Source organism: Anabrus simplex, chromosome X, assembly GCF_040414725.1.
Source record: "Anabrus simplex isolate iqAnaSimp1 chromosome X, ASM4041472v1, whole genome shotgun sequence".
Lineage (NCBI taxonomy): Eukaryota > Metazoa > Arthropoda > Insecta > Orthoptera > Tettigoniidae > Anabrus > Anabrus simplex.
This window is the reverse complement of record NC_090279.1, coordinates 203203680-203227525: the sequence shown is the minus strand read 5'-3', so window position 1 is coordinate 203227525 and position 23846 is coordinate 203203680. Positions and strand designations below refer to the sequence as shown.

The 23846-nt window shown below is 39.1% G+C and overlaps 1 protein-coding gene across 1 annotated transcript in view; it reads right to left on the bottom strand.

Annotated features, from left to right (window-relative positions):
- Window positions 1-23846, bottom strand: part of Rph (Rabphilin) — a 180355-nt gene that overhangs the window by 77917 nt on the left and 78592 nt on the right. Inside the window, exon 3 of the mRNA XM_068230981.1 lies at window positions 5818-5947. Coding sequence (XP_068087082.1) covers window positions 5818-5947 — 130 coding nt within the window. The remainder of the gene's footprint in view (window positions 1-5817; window positions 5948-23846) is intronic.

Genomic DNA, 23846 nt, shown 5'->3' with positions numbered 1-23846 from the left:
TAATATTAATCAAGCCGCCATATCTGACAGGAATGCATACCGTTTAGTGGTCAAAACTAAACCTTTCCTAACATCCCTTACATCAGCTAGCCACAAAGGAGCTGGGAATTGGTTAGAGGAGCACAGGAAATAATTCAGCGAGAAAATGAAGGAATACTGAGCCAACAGGAAGGCTCAAGAGGCCGCTAAGAACACAATCCAGTGCGCCAAAAGGGGCAGACGACAACAAAAACACAGCTAGAACACAAGCACCGTGGTCCGCAGATGGCCTAAACGCAAAGTAAAAACCTGAATGTAAACATTTTCTTAATAATATTTAATTTATAATAAGCAATACGCAATTAAAAGTATGATTTGAGAGAAACTGATGATGTTCTTTCAAGAATGAAGCACGTCAATTATCTGTTTTAATGAATGGTATTTATTTGAAGTATAATGTGTCCATAAATCTTTTCCAGGTATTGTTAATATTTATGTTCACCTGAAATAGGTTCCACAGACGGACTGGAGAACGTCACAGTTATATGTTTTCATTTTGTTTTTGATACTTGTTTGCTCGACCGCACGTGTTGCCTTCCAGGTCTCTGGACACAAGAGTTTCAAAACCAGTAGCCATCAACTGAACTACAATATTGACCGCCATTTGCCGCAAGGCAGCCTTTGTTGTTGTTCGTTATTTATTTCAAAAACAATTCTGGCAGCGAATGATCGATATGAAACTAGCAAGGGGAAATGTGTGTGTTCAGTATTTCCCAACTGTACAAATAACGGCTTACAGTAAAAAGAGGGGCTGAAGAGAATAAATGGCGTACATGCAGCCAGCATGAGTTTTACATCTGTTCACACAGACGTCGCTAGACGGAGTCGTGTCTTTTCCAATAATTTTCTGTGCCATATTTGAGGAGTGGAAATGCTAAAGGATGTAAGTGCCATTTTTTAACCTTCGGGTTTTTTCACTGCTAACCAGTCTATGTCTTCGCACCGGTGCTGTGATAAGGGATTTATGTGCCTCATTTGCTCCTTTGAGTTGCTACAGTCCCTAACAGAATGTGCTAGTCCTACGTTCAGACAGGCCTGCTGTGCTAGTGAATCTATGTGCCACAGCCGTCTGCCGTTAGCCGAGCTCGTGCTCGAGTTATACCATAGAAAAGCTGACAGTGCTTTTTCTGTATTGAAAAATACACAATATCCAGCACATTACCTCGCAGCCAACATTGCACCATTGTTGTGGATTTCGAAAAGTTTTCCTTTTGCCTAAATTGACGCATAGTAACATGTATTATTTGCGTCACCACTCTTGCTATAACTTTAACATGCACATTACCGATACGAACGATGACATAATGTGCTCGTGGCACTAGGGGGCACGGAGGTGAAGGAGGGAATGAGATGGCCTCTTGTATTCTGCAGGCTCTAAACTCTGGTTTACTTCCAAACAGAAAAACGAATCTTGTTGTATGGAATGACAATTGCTCAGGCCAAAAAAAAAAAAAAAAAAAAAAAAAAAAAAAAAAAAAAAAAAAAAAAAAATGTTAATATTTTTGTACATGTACACAGTAGAACGGGGTATTTTCAAGTCAGTAGAACATAAATTTCTATTGTCCGGGCACAGTTTTTCAGTTGCCGATCGCAATTTCGCTCTTATAGAGAAACACAGCATGACAGCCAAAATGCAAGCAATGGATGATCTTGAAAATGTGATCAAGCAAGCAAGGCCTACACAACCTTTCCAAGTGTTGAACACGTATGACAGTTTCTTCGACTTTGAGAAAAAAGGCTTCTGAGTGCATTGAAACAAAACAACTTATCACTCAGGTTTCTTTGCTGAAAATAGGCAAACAACAGCCTGGTATTGTGTCCTGCAAAACAAACTTTTCCGATCTGTGTGACCGGAAGAATTTTCATGTTCTGAAGAAAGGCAAGACAATAAAAGACATTGCAGCTGTGGTATTAGAAAAACTTCCAGCTACAGTTCCGTTGGCACCAAACAAGCAGAAAGATCATTCCACCATTATTGATTATGTGGATGTAAAGAACAAGGACTTTTTCCAGCATCTGTTAGCTCAATAAGTCAATGCTCTCTCGTGGCACTTAGATCTATTAGCTGTATCAAAACTGTCTGTACTTAGATCTTTCTGACAACAGGCCACATAACTATTTCATGTTTGAAGATAATTAAACAAACCTTTGTTAACATGTTTCTAATCATGTAAAGAGTTAATTTGTTAACATGTTTCTAATCATGTAAAGAGTTAATTTGTGTTTAATTACAAATAAATATTCATTTCTCACAAAGATGTGCAGTTTTTTTGCTTCCATTTCACTGATCCTTTAGCATTTCCTGGGAAATTAGTTAACAAATTTCAATATATATTAGTTGACCCGCGCTGCTCCGTAGCATTCCTTACAACTAGGTCAGATAACTCCTTTTGACATTTCTTACAAAAATTTTGTACAATTTTGTAAGAACTTCAACCGTCAATATAGATCTAATATGAGATTCATAGTCTGTAATCGTTGTGATTCGCCTGTCGCAGCCATATTGTTTTGCCTGCCATTTTCAATAGTTTTATGAAGATTTAATAGCGGTACATAATAACTGATTCATTCGTAATTTAGTTTATAACACTTCCTTACATACAATTTTCGCTGTGCTTGGATCATTCGGCCGTATCTGGATCTTAACATTTTCAACCCATCTTGCCCGAGATAGTGCAGCACAGATGGTGAATACTGGCTTGGGTAAATAGACTACGCACCTTTTCAAGCGTTTGTCCCTCCGCTTTATTAATAGTCACACAGAGGGCTAGTCGAATTGATACCTTCCCCTCTGTACGTACGTAGATTGTTTTCTATTAGCAGCAAGAAACTTATTAGGTACGTTCTGCCATCTGTTGAGTATATTCAGAAGCTGGGGAGCGTCAGAGAATCAAAGAGTATCTAACAGTGATTAGTAATCTTCCATTATCATCAGAGGAAGTGTAAGGGTTAGTCGCTTAGCAACCTGCTAAGTACAGAATGTATTGCGGGTTAAGGTAAGACTTCGCCTGCATTCATTGTTGGAGTGATCTTGAAAATAAATATACAGTATTCCAGTTCACTTTTCAAGAAATGCAAGATTTTTTCTGTACTATAGGGACGATTTGGACAATGTTGGCACAAACCACACCTTTTAACTCTCTCTGGTTTAAGAGCTTGAATATTGTGAAACATACACGTTAGTGTTTTATATATACATGGATACTCGTTCCTGACGATACTGTTATTTTACATGAGACTACAGAAAATCTGAAGAATCTGTTGAATGGTATGGACGAGTCTTGGGTAAGGAGTACAAGATGAAAATAAACAAATCCAAAACAAATGTAATGCAGTCGAACGAAGTCAAGGTGATGCACGAAATGTTAGATTAGGAAATGAAGTCTTAAAGAAAGTGGATGAATATTGTTACTTGGGTAGTAAAATAACTAGAGGCATAATTTTTTAGCATTAAAAATAAGCGCGACAAAAATAGTTTCAAGCGATTTCGAGATATCTTAACGAATTACGTGATTTTGGTTAAGAAAATTGTGATTTTATTTTTGCGAAAAACAGCGAATTAAAGCGACACGGTCAGTTTAAAGTGAAATGTACTTATTTTGTGATAGATGCGAAACTACAGCGAAATTAATGGAAAATAACGAGCTTGTATTTCAGTATTACGGATGTGAAGGGAAATGAAAAACAGAGCAAGGATTTCTCATTTTGAAAGAAATGCCTGTTCGTTTAAGTATTCTAGGAAATCCCTTAATGGTATGGCATTATAGGGTGAAAGCAATGGCGATGCACGGTGTACGAGTAATTTATTAAGGAACCTTGATTAGGGCTATATTATAGTTCTAATTATACCAAGTGTATGCACAAGTTTTTGCCGGTTTTTGTGGTAGAGAAAACACGTAATTTTCAAGGGAAATTCATTTTTTTGTTTATTCAAATTATTGGACGTTGGTTTCTACTCACTTCGCCCATCTTTCAGGTAAGTCATGAATACCATGCCAGAAAAACTGCTTGTCTTTTGCGGCAAACCATTCGTCGAGCCATTTTCCAACTTCCTAGAAATTGCCGAAGTGCTGCTCGGCGAGCGCGTGCCCCATTGTTGTGAAGAGGTGCTAGTCAGATGGCGCCAGATCGGGGCAGTGCGGCGGGTGCGGAAGGATGTCCTATCCAAGCGATTTCAAGGTGTCTTTCACTGGTTTTGCTTTGTGAGATGGCGCATTTTCATGTAACAAAATCACTTTGCCATGCCTTCTGGCCCATTCCGGTCGTCTTTCGATCAATGCATGATTTAAATTAATCATTTGTTGTGCATTAACAGTTTCGCCGGGCTTCAAGAGTTCATAATACACAATATCGATCTGGTCTTCTTGCCGAAGCGATTTGTCTCGCATGTTCTAATCGATGGAGCATGTTCACCGGATGTTTGTACCAGCAAACGATGACTTTCCACAGCATTTTTCTTTTCATTAAATAAGAAAAGCAGTGCGTGCCGCAAATGTTTTTTTTCTCAGGCACAAACGTCGACATGATCGCTGAACGATACAACACAGACGCTAGTGTTTGGCGGACTCAACTTATGTGTGTTGGTAGGTTAATGTCAGACGAACAAACTGACGTATGTGTCAAATTCCCGCTGCGCCATCTCTTAGTGAAACCAGAAAAGACTTATGAATGCACGCGATAGTTCTAATCTAGATTACGTAAGGAATAATACATGATTATCTATATTGTTTCTATTTATTTTCACCCGTATATCTTTCGCATAAATAATTCACAAATCGCACGAATTATACTTTTTTATGAATTATTATAGGAAATGATTAAAGCACAGCCCTATTTCGCGAAATTATACATAAATTAATGCGAAAAAATCATGCCTTTAAGAATATCTAATGATGGTATAAGTAAGAAGGACGTAAAATGCAGACTAGCACAAGCAAGGAAGAAAAGAAATTTGCTCACTTCGAACATTGATATAGGACTGAGATGTTATCGTCTGGAGCGTGTCACTGTATGGAAATGAAACGTGGATGATAAATAGCTCAGAAGGAAAGAGAATAGAAGCTTTTAAAATGTGGTGTTACAGAAGAATGCTGAGGCTGAGACTGGTAGATCGAATCACAAATGAAGAGATACTGAATCGAATTGGCGAGAGAAGAGCGATTTGGAGAAATTTGACGAGCAGAAGAGAGAGAACGATAGGACACATCTTAAGACACCCAGGGATTGTGCAGCTGGTTTTTGAGATAAGTGTACGCGGGAAGAACGGTAGAGGTAAAACAACGTATGAATGTGAATAACAGATTACAGCAGATGTAGGACGTAGTTTTTACATGGTTATGAAAAGGTTAGCATAGGATAGGGCGGCGTGGAGGGCGGCATGAAACCAATCTATGGACTGATGACTCAAACAACAACATCCTGCTTCAGAAAATAGGGATGCAAATTCATACATTTCGAACTCGCACTTATTTCCTGAAATTTCGAGCTTAAAACTTGGAGTGCGGGCTATATACGGGGTGCGACTAAATTGAACCTGATTAAACTTAAAGTACTTTTTAAAAGCAATAGCGCCTCACGATTTCACAAGCCCCAGTGTGGCACACGGCTCTTCACTAGGATTTCGAGCGAAACGTTGGGAATTTCACGATTGAAAAGGTCTAATGTTTGTGACGTTTGCAATTGATGGAATTAAATTATGGTTTCTTTCTGGAAATTTAAGTTCGGTTGCTACTCCCAGTACGGTTCCCAGGCTATAGACAAGGACGGGTCAATGCTCACCTTGTTACAGTCTCGACATAGCAGAGAAGGTGCTCCCAGCATGCCGAAGCTGTCTCCACATAGAACACACTGGTTGGTCCCATTGCCTAGGGCGTTCCTCTTCATGTTCTCCAACCTCTCCACCAGCCTCCTGCAACAATAATGATGTAACGTGAGTACGCTTCTCTCATGTCCATTGTTTGTACATCTTAGATCATTATCACAATGTTAGAATTTGTTGGTCCTTTAGATGCTAACTGTCCAATAAACTCTAAATAGAGTTTCAAGAAAGATCGATAGTCCTAATGGTTCATTAAAGCATCCAATAAGTTCTAGTTGAGATCGCCCTCTTATAAATATTTATTGCTTCATTACGTATTACTGCACCAACGGTTGGAAACGGCTAACACTATAGCTCATTCCACGTTAAGAAAACCGTATTACTCTTATGGACCAACACCCCATCTCAGATACCCATAATTCCTCGTGATTAAGGGATATTATACTGTACTTTGTAATGTATTATGCAAGACAGATGAAAAGGACGAGCCATTTTTGCCCGTCATTTAATAAAATAACTATAGAGCGTTCCAGCCTTAAAATGCAGTACAGCAGTAATGGGATAATTCCGTCTCTTTCCTTCTCTAGGCTACGGCCACACTTGCGTGTTTGTACGGCGTGATTATATTAGTGTGTTGTATGTTGTGATGCCGGCCCCGTGGTGTAGGGGTAGCGTGCCTGCTTCTTACCTGGAGGCCCCGGGTTCGATTCCCGGCCAGGTCAGGGATTTTTATCCGGACCTGAGGGCTGGTTCGAGGTCCACTCAGCCAACGTGATTAGAATTGAGGAGCTATCTGACGGTGAGATAGCGGCCCCGGTCTAGAGCCCAGAATAACGGCCGAGAGGAGTCGTCGTACTGACCACACGACACCTCGTAATCTGCAGGCCTTCGGGCTGAGCAGCGGTCGCTTGGTAGGCCAAGGCACTTCAAGGGCTGTAATGCAGTGGGGTTTGGTTTTGGTTGTATATTGTGAGCAGCAAAACATCGCCATTGCTCTTCATATGGAAGGCATTCCATTTTTAAATAATAATTCCGTTATTGTGTTATGTGTTTGGTTGTTCTTCGTCGTCGTCAGCGTCAAAGAAAACATTGGATCCATCCTGTATTAAGTGGCAGGTCATCAAATGGACAATTTGTGCTCCTACACTATAAACTAAAAGACAACCAAGATAATTTTTTTGAGTATTACAGAATGTCCGTGACCTCATTTGAACTGCTTTTCTGTATGTTGAAAAATGCTATCAGCAAAAGAAACACAAGGCTGGGGGAATGTATTCCTGAGGAAGAAAAACTCGCATTGACATTAAGGTGTCGATAAGGCATGGGTACCTTTGTACCTCCAAAATTATCAGTTCACTGTATAACATTCTCCTAAGTTTTAAACTCGAACAAGAGCACAATAAAACCGCAGCGTCTTCTTCGCGCAAGTGTGGCCGTAGCCTAATGCAGTGGGTTTGCCAAATATCCCTAAATCAAAACGTTATCGGTTGAGATGGGTGAATATCGTGTTATGTACAGAATTTCAAGGCGCATTTGATGCCGTTAACAAAAACATGTAAAAAAGTAATTTAGTATGAAAATGATAATATCATGGAAAGTTTCGCCAAATGCAAAATCTTCATTGCATAGAACTTATCATATCATAACTCCTATTTTATATTCACTATTTTCCTATTTTTTCACTGGTAGTAAAGAAACATTTAAGCTCGATGTAAATAAGTTTATTTTTAAATTTAAATGATAACAAAATGCAGTATATGAGTTTATTTTCAGTCATGTTCAGGGATTTCTATGTGCAGGCACGAAAAAGTAAGTCGCTGGACAGCGTCTTTCCTATTGAATTTGTATGGGGGGTCAAAGCGAGGCAAATGGTCTTCAGATATGGAAGTTATTTTTTAAAACAATTCCGACGTTCTTATCTTGCTCAGTTCCTAATTTGTGACAGGAAGAATATCTCCTTGAATTTTGGTTCCGCGCGTGACTCGGCTGGCTGTCTGGCTGAAGTACCGGTAATGATCTCCCAAACATGCGCTTTTAATATTTCCAGACAGTCGCATACAGTGCAGTGCTCATTTCGTCAGTAGTATGTATAATAGTGATTAAATACATATCAGTGACATATGTACAATTCTTGAGGGAAAGTGTATCTCGTTTGCGTGGTTCGTGAGTTCGTGCTCGTGCGTGGGGATCTAATTTCGAAGAAAAAGTGCAGAAGGATCATGGCGTGGTTAAAGCGAAACAAACGGTCTTCGAATATGGAAGTTATTTTTAAATCATACCTCAAGTTCTTATCTCGTTATATCTTAATTTATGACAGGGAGAACGTCTCGTTCGTTTACGTTTCATGAGTGACGGCTGGCTGGCTGGCCAGTAGCGATCTCCAAAACAGTGAGCTTTTAAATATACTGACAGCCGTGTGCAGTGGTGTTCATTTAATCAGTATTATAAGATTGATTAAATAAAAATCAGTGATTAATGTATAGTTCTTGAGGACAAGTGGATTGTGTTTGTTGTGTTTGTGTAGTCTGTGTAGTTGTCAGTTCGTGTTCGTGCTCGTGCGGGGGGTTCTTAGTTCGAAGAAAAAGTGCAGAAGGATGTTCAATGGATCGTCAAATTAAAAAGAAACGTTCTGTAGGTAAACTCAGGGGAAAAGAACGCAATATTATAACGAGTGTCCTGGATTATTTTTAAAGACTATGAATGTGAGTAGCGCAGTCAGTGAAACAGCTAAAGCTACAGGTTGTTCCGAAAGAACAATTTATGCTATGAGGAAGGAACACACACGTGGTCCTTTGCGAACTCCAGCAAAAAAATCAAAAAAGAGGACGGCAGAAAAATGTAAGGAAAATTAAATATGGTGAAATTGTGCAAAGTGGAGTGCGTCGGGTGGTTCACTCTCTTTTATTTGCTAACATACCACCGACATTGAACGTGATTTTGAGTCGGGTAAATGGAGAAGATTCTTTGCCATCGATTTTCCAGAACTACGTTGTATCGCTTCTTACATGATATAGGCTTCCGTTATTTAAGACGGGGTAATAAAGCAGGTTTCATTGAAACCGATGAAATTATTAATTGGAAGCACAGATATCTCAGGGATATAAAACGTTTGAGGGCACAAAATAAAGCTATAATTTACACAGATGAATCGTGGGTAAATATTGGGCAGACAGTGACAAAAGAATGGAAGGATACGACAGTGAAAAGTGCACGGCAGGCCGGCATTGAAGGGGTGAGTTCGGGACTTAGGCCATCGAAAAGCCGAGGACCGCGATTCGCCTTTGTCCACGCGGGTTTTGTTCCAAATGCTGAACTAACATTTTTATGCCATAAAAACACGCGGAGATGACTGGTGAAATTTATGAGAAGTGGTTTTTCGGAACAACTGTTGCCGCACACTCCCTAAGGTGCTATGATCGTAAAAACCAAATATCTTTTGAGGACGGGATGCTCAAGCGAAAATTGTTGCACATCGCTTCTCAGCATAGGGCTCTGTATTATAAGCAGAGAATAGATAGATGAATGGCAAAAGCGGCAGGTCGACAGATTCTATGTCTCCCGTCTTATCACTGTGAGTTAAACCCTAGTGAGATGGTGTGGTCCCAGGTGAAAAACTACATCCGATATCATAACGTATCATTCAAGAAAAATGATACGGAAAATTTAATAACCGCTGCGTATAAGAACATTACTGTGGACAGTTGGGCAAATTACGTGAAAGAAGTAAAGAAAAATGAAAGAGATTTGTGGAAAGCAGACGAATTACAGGACGATGTCGACGATGAAAGTTTTTCTTCATCGTCCGGATCATCCTGAAGTTCATCTCTCGAACCCGGTTTATCCAAAGCTGGAACATCAGGCCTTGCAGAAATGATAGAAGGTGTACGTCCAATGTCTGAGAGCAACGCCAGTGATTAAGGTATGTTGTATTTATTTTACCGTCCTACAAATATCAATTTATGAATGAATGAACTTAAAATTACAAACGAAAAATGTGGAACTGTGACGCCGTTTGAGTGATCTCCACGAGTCGATTTCGCAACAGCGCGATCCATCTACGCTGTATTGCAATTTAAGTTTGGAGCGCTCACTTTTTTTATACATAACTAGAGCCCGGAATTTTATGCATTAATAGGTTAGAATGCAAAATTTACTGAAGCGAGTGGCAAGTATAGTCTACCTTCACAACGACTATGCTATGGGGTTTGCATGAACATTAGGTGTACGCCCCATCAGAACCCCTATAATTTATGTCACTCTTGCTACATTATGGAAGAGCGGGTGGCCGACAGTTCCTACTAATTAAACTAGTTTGCAATCTAACCTGTTACTGCATAAAAATCCGGGCTTTATACATAACATCGTTTTCCTTCTGGCACAAGCCTCGTGTAGTCCCTCACGGCCGGCAGCTACAGTGTGTGTGTGTGCGTACCTGTCGTGTGTTGAGTGAGAGCTGTTGTTTATTGCAGAATATTTGTGTGTGTTCTATTATTATCGTACTGTACAGAAGTTGTCAGTGAAGATTTTGGTGTTGTGGTGTGCAGCGATACATCAAGGAATAACTTGTACTAACAAATCAAATTTCGTGTGTTTTATTAGTGCTTGGTTTTGGTATTTAGCTGTTCTTTCTTAAACGTATTTTAATTGAACCACTGCTTTATACGACTGCATTTAATGTTTACTATTGTTTTTGTGAGCGATACGACAGCACAGTAGTACCCCGCATTGCTTGGGGGAAATGTATTAAATACAATTAAATACATCCCTCACCCCTCGAGCCCATAAAAATATTATTTTTCTATTTTCTCCCCAATTTACCTTACAATTCTATGATGATGATTTTATGTGCTGTAGTTTATCTCTGATTTTATACAAATCAAAAATAGTCCCTGTATACCCCTCGTACCCTTTACTTCATAAAAATAATCTGCACCTTAGTTTCTTCCGCTTTTTATCTTGAACTTCAGTACTCAATTTCACAGATTCATGTGCCGCCGTTTTCCCGTGTTGGTGTTGAGCAGAGCCGTTTGATATGGCAACTCTGCTGTCATGAGAGCAATACTGTTTTCTGGACGGTAAACAAAATGAGAAAGAAAGAAAGAAAGAAACATATAAAAATGGTTTAGAATTCTGACGAATTTGTCTTATATAATTAAAACCCAGGATCTTAAGCTGAGCCACTCAGACCGGCCCTATAAACAACTTAGTTTGCATTCTAACCTATTACTGCCTAAAAATCCATTAGAATGAAAATTTACTGAAACGAATAACAGGTATACTCTAGTCTGCACAACAGTTATGCTATGAGTTTTGCATAAACATTAGGGTACGGCTGATCAGAACCGCTAGAGTATATATTACTCTCGCTACATAAAGACGAAGGGGCTTGCGACATCTCCTAATAATCAATAATATTATTGTTTTTACGTCCCACTAATTACTTTTCACTGTTTATGAAGACACAGAGGTGCCATAATTTTGTCCCACATGAGTTATTTTACGCGCCAGTAAATCTATCGACACGAGGCTGACGTACCATATTTGAGTACCTTCAAATACCACCGGACTGAGCCAGGATGGAGTCTACCCAGCTTGGATCAGAAGGCTAGCGCCTCAACCGTCTGAGCCACTCAGCCCGGCCAGGTAAACAATTTAGTTTGCATTCTAACCTAATACTGCCTAAAAATTCGGGTTACATTTTATAACGCAATATTTCAATTAAGTTGTAGTAAGGGCACGTATAGGTTAGCATTTGGCTGTACTCTGTTAGCTACGTTAACTTGTCTCTTGAGCCATGGTACACTCAGTCTGCTGTGTAATGTTTCGCCGAGTGCAGCCTTCGTATTGTATCTCCAGTCAGGACTACACAGTAGAATGCAAGAGGAATAACGCCGTGATCTAGACCGTGCATGCAACCCACGCAACACGTCTGTAGCGTGGGCTCCAGGCAGCAGGTGCAAGGCGATCGCTTCAGCGTATAGGCTCAGCCGCAGTTCTCTCCTTGCAACTGGGACCCGCGCGCGACTTACTTCGCTTAAGTCTCTGCCAGAGAATCTTACCGGGGTCTGGCCATATTTAAAAGAACACGTATTTAATCACATAAAATTCGAAAATTTTCTTCTCTTCAGGGTTTATTGTAAGGATTAGTGAAACGTGCCTAAACTGAGTCTTCTCCCCTGTGGGTGCGGGGTGTTAGGATACATCCTCGGTATCCCCTGCCCGCCGTAAGAGGTCACTAAAAGGGTTCCCTGTGACTCTTCACTAGGGAGCCCTTACCTGAATCCTAGCATTGCTTGCACTTACTTGTCCCAAGCTCCTCTCTTTCATCTATGCTATCCAACCTACCTTGTTCTTTTCGACGCCCTTCGTGGCCCTTGTCTTCCTCTTGCCGACAGCCTCATTTCCACTTTCGGAGGTGCACATGGCCCTGAGGTTCACTCATCCTACACCCAAAATGAGTACCAGGTTAATTCCTGGGGGCAAAGGCGGCCGGGCGTAGAGCTAACCACTCTACCCTACCAAATGCCGAGGTTACGGGTAGTGGAAGCCTTTACCTTCCACTCCTCCAAGGGCCTTCGTGGCCTGTACGGAGATGGCTTTGCTTTTGCTCTGATTAGTGTCAATAGAGGATGGCTGCCCAGTTGTATTTCCTCTTAAAACAATAATAACCAGCACTCCTCTAGGCGGTTTTACAATTGTAAGTTTAGTGCAACATTGAACCCTGTGACGGTAAGGATCGCGTAGAAATTATTGAGCTCCGGAAGCGTGCTCTGAATATGTACTATTACCAAGAAATAATAATAATAATAATAATAATAATAATAATAATAATAATAATAATAATAATAATAATAATAATAATAATAATAATAATAATAATAATAATAATAATAAATTTATTATTATATTATAATTATTATATTTTTATTATTATTATTTTATTATTCGCGTACGGACCACGCAGTGGTTTTATAATTCACCTTTCCGGTTTTCCATATGGCTTTCACTTTTTCTGTGTCTTTCTTTCTTCAGTCCTTGGAACTCCATTCTCTGGCTGTACTACTCATCTCTTTACTTTTTTACGAAACATATTTCTGTCCAATATTTCTGATATATCCATCTGGGCTTTCTCCAGGTCCTTTTTTATTCGTGGCTCGATGGTAGACTCTTCCATTTTAATAATAATAATAATAATAATAATAATAATAATAATAATAATAATAATAATAACAATAATAATAATAATAATAATAATAATAATAATAATAATAATAATAATAATGAGTCCTCCTCTGTGGTGTATGGTTAACATGATTACCTGCCACCCCCGAAGGCCTGGGTTCAACTCCCGGATCTGCCACGAAATTTGAAAAGTGGTATGAGGGCTGCAACGGGGTCCATTCAGCCTCGGGAGTTCAACTAAGTAAAAGTGAGTTCGATTCCCACCGCAGCCATCCTCGAAGTGGTTTTCCGTGGTTTCCCACTTCTCCTCCAGGAAAATGCCGGGATGGTATCTAACTTAAGGCCACGGCCGCTTCCTTCCCTCTTCCTCGTCTATCCCTTTCAATCTTCCCATCCCCCGCAACGTCCCTATTCAGGGTGGCAGGTGAGGCCGCCTGGGCGAGGTACTGTTCTTTCTCCCCAGTTGTATTCCGCGACCCAAATCTCACTTTCCAGTACCCTACCCTTGAGTCGGTAGAGATGGGATCCCTCGCTGAGTCCGAGGGAAAAACCAACCCTGGTGGGTAAGCGGATTAATAAATAATAATAATAATAATAATAATAATAATAATAATAATAATAATAATAATAATAATAATAATAATAATAATAATAATAATAATAATGCAGTTTAATTTTGACGCTATGTAGGCTGCTCGGGTGACTATTTTGACGTTCCATTTTATTCAAGCAGATGGTAGAGTATCCAGAATCCTGTTGCATGGCCTAGGTGTATTTTAAAGCAATAATCGAGACGTAGAGCTTTATTTCGTTTCATCATTCGTTGGCTGTTTGTGTAAGGAAGGCCTCCCGCATGTCTCGATGATAAAAGAGGCCCGGCACATTAGTCCTCTTGCGCCGTAATGTGATCACACGCTCCGCGATGCGCTCCTGTCACAGCAAAGCGACCGCCAACAGGTAGGGGGCGGTGTGTGGGGAAGAACCGTTAAACGAATTTCTATAGTAACCGCAGTTTGTAGCGGCACCACCGAACCGAATCTCTGTTTGAATAAGGATTGCTGTGATTTTACCGTACCTTAGGATTTTGTTGTTAATGTCCAGTAATGGAAAAAGAGTCCATTATTTTATTGCCACTGTGTTGACATAGAATCTGTCTACCGTTACGATCCAAAGTTGCATCAGGGCAATGATTAATATACAGAAATTGTATGGAAGAGATTTTCGTATTTTGAATTTTCCTATTGTTGAACTTTTAAATTTTATTTTTCTAATTTGTTTTTTTTTTTGTGATAGTTTTCAGAGCGAACGGTAAGTTGTCATATGAAGTTGTTATGCCTTCAATATTTTGTATCTTTTGGTGTCACGTAGTCGTTGATGTCGACGTCGATTTATTCAGTTTTTGGAGTATGGATACTCCGATTTTGGAATTAAGGTACCAACGTGTTTTACTTTTTTTTGCAATTTTCAATTTTGGAATTAGGGTACCAATCTATTTCATTTTTGTGGAATTTTTAACACATCCTTCAGTTTAAACGATCAATCACTAAAATTCCGAATGTTAAAAATTCAAATAAATAAATAAATAAATAAATAAATAAATAAATAAATAAATAAATAAATAAATAAATAAATAAATAAATAAATAAATAAATACATAAATAAATAAATACATAAATAAATAAATAAATAAATAAATAAAATAGATTGGTAGCTTAATTCCAAAATCGGAAAATTCAGAAATTGAAAAATTGGACTTCCAAAAATTCTCAAAATTGACTAATCGACATCCAACTCAACGATTCTGTGACACTAAAAAGCATAAACTATCGGCGACATAACAACTTCAAAAGTCAATTTTTCATCATCTCCCAAAACTCTCACAGAATTCCAAATTCGAAAAATAAATTCTTATAATAAAAAATCGGAAAATCAAAAATTCCGCCCCAAAAATTAAGTTGACCCCATCCAAAATCGGAAAAAATAAAAAATTACCCCATCCAAACTTGAGGTGGAAGTGGCACTAGAACTCTCCAAAAGCGTCTACTCCTAGCCCTTAAATGGTTAATTCCCTTGGCTCTGGGACACCCCGAACAACGCTCCACCACAATAACATCCTTTACACAGCAGATGCCAACCACCCTCTTTGGAGGGTCTGCCTTAAATAGCCACACGTAATTACTCTTGGCACTTTTAAGCTGCAAACAGAACAGGATTTAGACCCTGTTGTTTTTATTTACTTTTTATATGCTTTGTCTGGTATTCAGCCTTAAAGTTAAGGACCTCCTGTGATTGGGGCGGTACAGTAACACCCACGGTATTCCCTGCCTATCGTAAGAAGCGACTGAAAGGGGTCCCAATGGCTCTGAACTTGATAGCATGGGTTGTCGTCAGAGGGCTCTTAATTGAGTCCTGGCACTGCTTCCACTTGAGCCAAGCTCCCCACTTTAATCTGTTCTATTCGACCTCTCTTGGTCAACTCTTGTTCTTTTCCGACCCGGACGGTATTAGATTTACGAGGTCGAGGGAGTCTTTCATTTTCACGCCCTTCATGGATCTTCTTTCTTTGGCCGTTATTTTCATTTTTCAAAGTGTCGGAGCCCTTGTATTTTTCTCTCTGGTTTAGGTTACATAGAGGTTGGTTGCCCACTTGTACTTCCTCTTAAAACAATAATCACCACCACCACATCTCACATACTTCCTTTCACTCGACCAGTCAACCATTCGGTCACACATACCGGTACTCTTATACACGCAGCAGTTCCATTAAGTTACATTTTTTTAAATGTACAATTGAAATTTTGCGAGATACAAGTTCGTGACATCCCTTGACGATGAGTTCCAGTAACGGAAGTTTATGTAGTACAACCCACCCTGTCTTTGTTGCGGTTTTCATTTAACCTTTAATGGTACTCTTCGAGGATCGTGCAAACCTCCGGGGTTCTGACAGACGTCTGTGACGTGAGGACTTGGTTACGGTCCACCCTGTGCCAGAAGTTCTCTTGTGCCGTAATAAACTGTACATGATTTAACTTTTATATTTATTCCCTCGCCAATTAGTGTATACATACGTTAAATTGGATTTCTCTAACTTGCAGCAAATGGAACTCTGTTTACTTCAAAGCCATCGTTATGGCGCGAGAGAGAGCGGGAGAAACGGCTTCTGTTAATTTGGAACGTAGAGATGTATCGACCTCGAGAACTCTATATGATAATGATAATAATAATAATAATAATAATAATAATAATAATAATAATAATAATAATAATAATAATAATAATAATAAATCAGTTGATTCACTTGAACTTGTTTGCACAATATCAGTTACCAGTAAGGCCTGGAATTTTATTTAATATATAGTGCGAAATATCTACATAAGAATGTAGTAAATATCAGTGAAATATGTAATTAAATAATTGTGTAATATTCATAAATTATGTGATAGTATTAATGCACTGAATAAACAAAAATCTTCGTATATTCCTTTTGTTATGATTTATGGTTATAATATAAGACAATAAAATTGTTTTAAATTCCTCCATATTTTATGGCAGTCATCGTTGTTGCTTTAGATAATTTATAATATAGCCTACTGTTTTCTGATTTTGACAGTATTAAATAATCAAATTGCACGCATAATCAAAAAGGTCTAATACATACATATTACTGTATTGTTGTAGCTAATTTCCTGTTGCCCTCGTGCCCTGAAGATGAAACAAATAACTGGTACTAAATAAAGGTAATATAGAATCTGACTTTATACCCCTATTTATTAACACTTATAGTACAGTAACAGTGTGTCACCAAGTACTTCTGCATGTTTTCCATGGCGATGTTTTGGGGCTGATCCGATGAAATTCCCTCACTGAGAACGACCGTTCAGAATCTCAGGATCAATCAATCACTATTGATATGCCTTTACGGCAGTCGTCCACATGGCAGATTCCCTATCTGTTGTTTTCCTAGCCTTTTCAAAAATGATTGCAAAGAAACTGGAAATTTATTGAACATCTCTCTTGGTAAGTTATTCCAATCCCTAACTTCCCTTTCTATAAACGAATATTTGCTCCAATTTGTCCTCTTGAATTCCAGATTCATCTTCATATTGCGATCTTATCTAGTTTTAAAGACACCACTCAAACGTATTCGTCTATTGATGTCATTCAACGCCATCTTTCCACTGACAGCTCGGAACATACCACTTAGTCGAGCAGCTTTCTCCCAAGTCTTCCCGGCTCAAACTTGGCAACATTTTTGTAACGCTACTCCTTTGTCGGAAATCACCCAGAACAAATCGAGCTGCTTTTCTTTGGATTTTTTCCAGTTCTTGAATCAAGTAATCCTGGTGACGGTCCTATACTCTGAAACCATACTCTAGTTGGGGTCTTACCAGAGACTTGTATGCCCTCTCGTTTAAATCCTTACTACAACCCCTAAATACCCTCATAACCATGTGCAGAGATCTGTACCGTTTATTAACAATCGTATTTATGTGAGTACCGCAATGAAGATCTTTCCTTTATTAAGACCTAGGTACCTACAATGATCCCCTAAAGGAACTTTCACCCCATCAACGCTGTATTTAAAGTGAGAGAATATTTTCTATTTGTGAAACTCACAACCTGACTTTTAATCCCGTTTATCATCATACCATTCATTGCCTACTGTCCATCCACAACATTATCGAGGTCATTTAATGATTCCACTTCTTTACTCATATCATTTATATATATATATATAAGAAAACGAAGGTCCGATAATACTGCGTTGAGAAATTCCCCTCTTAATTATTACAGGCTCAGATAAAGCATCGTCTACTCAAATTTTCTGAGTTCTATTTTCCAGAAATATAGCAACCCATTCAGTCCAAATGCACTGATTTCTGCCAGTAGTCTCCCATGATCTACCGTATTAAATGCCTTAGAGAGGTCAATCGCGATACAGTCGATTTGACCTCCTGAATCCACGATATGTGCTATATCTTGCTGGAATCCTACAAGTTGAGCTTCAGTGGAATAACCTGTCACCGGTACATATTTTAAAAGATAAAACTAGCTGAGTGAAATATATTCCGAGGGCTCTTCTTGTTTACCACTAATGAAATTGCAGACAAACAGATAGAGAACTTGAATAGGCTACATTTCATTTCAAGACTGCGGGGAATTTGTTAGAAACTCTGAGGTATGAAAGACATCCAATCATCCCAGATTCTGAGAAAGGATTAGTTCTGTTGTATGTAGATGAGACACTCGGACCTACTGTACTTCAGAGGAAAGGGTTAGAAATCACAATATTAAAGGCTTTTTAAAACCAACTTTAACAATTGAATTATTCTATATGAGTTTAGGTTTGCCAACTATTTTCCTATAGTCTGAAAATGAGCAATCTGTGAATAATTAACTAGGTATGCGCAAAAATGTTACATGTAATATTACTACGAATGTGTAAAGTGGAACACAGATATAACCATATCAGAACAACAATTGGTCAACATTTTCAGTTGTCTCCAAGTAAAGGGATCCGGACCTTAGTTATCAGCTTTGAAATTTTGTTATTTTTTTAATATGCCGCTGTACAACAAAATATCCTGTCCACACTCACTTTAATCAGTGCATTTCAATGCTGAAGATATTTCTTAGACTACGAAAAATGTAAAATTAAGCAATTTCTTCAATTGTGCTGAAAGTTTAAGGGCTAAATTACCTGGACAGGTTTCAAATTCTAAGTCTTGGATAGTTCTATCAGACTAAAAAACAAAATTCGAAAATCACTCCGGCCTAAATGCAGTTCCGGAAAACAACCTAAAATCGCTTGTTTCATTACCGTTTTTTTTTGCTAGTGGCTTTACGTCGCGCCGACACAGACCGATTTTATGGCGACGATGGGATAGGAAAGGTCTAGGAGTTGGAAGGAAGCGGCCGTGGCCATAATTAAGGTACAGCCCCAGTATTTGCCTGGTGTGAAAATGGGAAACCATGGAAAACCATCTGCAGGGCTGCCGACAGTGGGATTCGAACCCACTATCTCCCGGATGCAAGCTCACAGCAGCGCGGCCCTAAACGCACGCCCGGCATTTTTATTCTTATTCTTATTATATTCCTAATATATTTCCATGTACATAGACATGAATTTCCGTTGCTTTGTTATCACTTTTATTCAATTAATGCGAGTAAATGTAATATAATATCATACATTGCAAAAATTATGTTGAAGATAATCACGTTAATATTTTCCTCCTGTAAATTATGGTTTATTGCGTGTTTCTCTTCTCTTTACGAATGCATCTCCAGTCCCAGAACAGGAACTGCCGCTTGCCTTTCCTCCATGTTGAAATGAAATGGCGTATGGCTTTTAGTGCCAGGAATGTCCGAGGACATGTTCGGCTCGCCAGGTGCAGGTCTTTCGATTTGACGTCCGTAGGCAACCCGCGTGTCATGATCAGGATGAAATGATGATGAAGACGACACATACACCAAGCCCCCGTGCCAGAGAAATTAACCAGTGATGGTTAAAATTCCCGACCCTGCCGGAAATGGAACCCGGGACCCCTGTGACCAAAGGCCAGCACGCTAACCATTTAGCCATGGAGCCGGACTCCTCCATGTTAAAACAAATAGTTATCATACCTTGTCAAACCTTCAGCAATGTTCAACAATCTTTGACATAATTTGACAAGTTTTTTCTTGTTAAGTTTTGAACTGAAAGAAAAAATTTGATGATGTACATCAGGCATAAGACAAATTTATATTTTTTATATCGCCACACGTGTTTTTATCCGTATGACAATACAAAATCCATGCTAAAATTTTCAGATATCTTCAAAATGCTATATATATACCTAAAATCTTCTTGAAACCTTAAATAATGTCTCATCATCCCAGGTCGGCAAAAATGCAAAATAATGCAAAACGCGTTATTATTCTTCGTTATACCACAGAATGAATTTCTATTCTCCTGAGCAACGTTGTAAGGAAAAGCGAAAAGTGATAACATTTCAACAACATCCGCCCTCAGTCATCACTGTTTAGCAGTAAGTAAAATTGTCTCCAAATTTGTGCACAAAATGGTTCTAGCTCAATTAGTACTACGAATGTATTTTGCAGAAATTGTGGTATTGTACAGTATGATATATAGTCCCCATGCGAGTTTTGATTTATTGGCAGTCCACAACATTTGCTTAGCTGCAACGCAGGATCAATACAGTGATCAGATTACAGTCGTATTAGATTGCATAGCTCCAGGATACTCCTGTCAGAGCACGTATGGCTTGGATAAAAGAAACACAATACAGAACACATTGGTGCTTCATGTGTTTACGCATCTGTATCATAGATGACGTTACGAGTTTCTCGGAATAAGTTCAGGAATCGGGTACGTAATCCAATCAATCAGTCATCACTGTTCTGCATTTAGGACTCTCATATACGTGGCAGATTCCTCAGTCTTTGTTATTCATCAGGAATTAGCATCATCAATGTCCCCGACACCATTTGTAACCATGGTAACAAGTGATCGTCTATGTATACTACACCAGATCGCGCTCTAAGACAGACCCTCTGGACGGCGCAGAATAAACATATTTTCCAAATAAGAACGAGAGGCAAGACGTTCTGATCTGATAACAAAGGAGTCACCAAAGAACTTTTACCAAACATTCAACACAGCGATTTTTCTTTATAACCTAACCGTCTTACTAATAAACGGTGTATAACTTTTATACAAGGTTTATACGCCGTTTATGTGAAATTCGTTACTGATAAACCGTGTATAAGCCTCCTGTGTATACATCTGTTATAGTTATTCATTGTATTGCTTATACAGACCAGGACCCTTGTATAAGCGTTGTATAGCAGCGAGTAGCGGAAAAAGAAACGAGTGAGCAGTTTATTTTCGTGGTATTTATTGTCTACAGTAATATAATCGTGGTGAAATATTCGACTTATCCATTTAACATTGAAAGAATGGACGATAACTTTGATGATCTTCACGATATTTTAAACATAGAAGACATACACCGTTCAGAGGTTATGGACGCTAGACATCTTCGTAAAGTAAAACGGAATGGCAATGAATAACTATAAAATAAATTATGGTTGGGCGTATTTTTGTGTAATAATGTGTTACTGCTTAATATACTTTTGATATTGCGAGTTTATTATACATTATCTGCCCCTACAAAGATCTTTCTCACATTTGAGTACCTATAAAATAGGACACATTCCTCGAGAAAAAAAAAGGCATAACTTGAAAACCATACATAATATGATTTCCACACTTTGTAGTTGAATACGCAGAAATATAATGAATAAATGCCTAATAGAAACTTTTTTGATCAAACCTTTCGTTTAGCTACAAAACAGGTTTTCCTTTCTCCTGAAAAGTAAGGATTTTGGAATGTGTACCCTTTTCAACTCGCCGATTCAATTACAATTGCTTGCGTTTTCCGTACTATCCCAGTTAGGAGCTATTGATCTTTTCTTAAGCCTTTCCATTTCTTTTTTGGCGTTCATTACACAAGCAAGCTGAAGAAATGTTGATATCAGTATAAGCCAATTTCCAGCTGTCTCACTTAGTGTTGCCACTGCCTTTTCGATATGCCGTGGTACTGTGCGACTTTCCGGAAAGTTTTGCTCGGAGATAACCAGCAGAAGCGATCATAAAGGCGGTGAACGTGCGAAATACGTCAGTGAACTGCAGGAAGAGATTCCTACACCTTGGAACGAGTGTATACGTGCTGTATAGTAATACAATGCGTATACCTCGTTTATTAGTAAGAAAAATGTAAAACGCTTATACAGGGTTTATTCACCGTTTAACTAAACAAGAGTTAAACAACTGTATAAGGACTTTTTATTAGTAAGACGGTAAGAGTATTACTTGTGTTTATTGTCCTAATAATTTTTCATCTTAAAATGAAATGGAAATGGCGTATGACTTTTAGTGCCGGGAGTGTCCGAGGACAAGTTCGGCTCGCCAGATGCAGTCTTTTGATTTGACACCCGTAGGTGACCTGCGCGTCGTAATGAGGATGAAATGATGATGAAGACGACACATACACCCAGTCCCCGTGCCAGGGAAATTAACCAATTAAGGTTAAAATTCCCGACCCTGCCGGAAATCGAACCCGGGACTCCTGTGGCCAAAGGCCAGCACGCTAACCATTTAGCCATGGAGCCGGACTTTTCATCTTAGTTTCCTCTTTATACAGCTGATAATGACCACTAAGTGGTCGAAACATGTCCTGTAAGTGTTAATATATATTCTATTTTGCCTAAGGCATAAAATAAAGTATCGATTAGGTGGTTCTTTATATTAACTTCTTGATTATGTATACTAGGTCAGAAGCGTCATCTGTAAGTTGCTATAAGAAGGCAAGGTCTTAGTTACATGTTGTTTATACTTTGGCATTAGAACGCAAGTTCTTCGTTAGACTGCAGGCCAAAATCAATTTCTACACGAGTTAGTAGTTCTCGCTAAGCAAAAACACACACTAATGTGGAAGGAGGAAAACTATTTAGATCTCGCACCGGGCACGGCACAGAAACTGATCAGTTTGATGTATGACGAACACGCAGAAGAGACTTCGTTATCAATGGCGATAATTGGTGAAGCAGTTGTGCCAACTGACTTACATAGAGTTTATAACATCAGAAGAAACACATGTTGTCAACCTATATGGAAGGCGGGGATTTTGAAATGCACTGAAAATAAAATTTCAACATTGCCTATTTTAAGCCGTAATTAAAAAAGTGATTTTTTAAATTTTTCCCATAACTTGCATTGAAATACCCTTTGCAAGATCTCTTAGAAAAACAAAAATCATACTACCTGTGTCAATAAAGTTCGATGAATAGTCCTGTACTATTAACATAGATGAACAATGCTCGACAGTGACCTTACTGTCCTTCGAAATAGTTCCCTCCTATAACTATGCACTGCTGAGATTGGCGATGCATGTCCTGGAAACTTTGCAAGAAGGCTTCCTTTGGGATGGTGTTCAAAAGCCTCGTCACGTTTCGTTGGATGTCAGGAATATCGTCAAATCTCTTTCCTTTCAAAGCGAGTTTGAGTCGTGGGAATAGGAAGAAGTCTGGAGGATTGAGATCTGGCGAGTAAGGGGTGTGTTCAAGTTGCACCACCCCCTTATTTTTGCCATGAACTGTTTGAAACGTTTTCCTCTTCCCGAACTTCTAGGTAACGATTTGTCGCACGGATTCACGGTTAATCTGCAGTTCATCCGCTATCATCCGCACAGTTAATCGCCGATCGTTCGTGATTAATGTCCTCACCTTCTCACAGTTTTCGTAACTGACGACGGTTGCCGGACTTCCGCTACGGAGGTTATCAGAAACACTTCCCCGGCCTCCTCGAAAACAGGCAAACCACTCCTACACTCACCTCAAGAACAGCGCTTGATCTTCATAAACACTTACCAGCTTCGCATGCGTTTCCTTCAGTGTTTTGCCAAGCTTAAAACAAAACTGTACATTGATATTTTGGTCGTTCATGTTCCTGTTCGCAGTTCAGAACCAACGCACTAAACACGCACTGTGACAAACAGGTCTTACACGGCACACACACGATGCTCAACTGAAGAACGTTGGGAGCAGGTGGTCAAAACCTGCTGCTACGCAGGTGCAGCGTTGCGTGTCGCCAGTGTTTCCCGATCGACCGTTCTGACTTCATTCACCGAACCTTATTGTCACAGGTTGTAAGACGAACACGCTGAAAAGGTTTCGTCATCAGTGGTGAAAATTGGTGAAGCAGTTGTGCCAACTGACTTACATAGAGTTTATAACATCAGAAGGA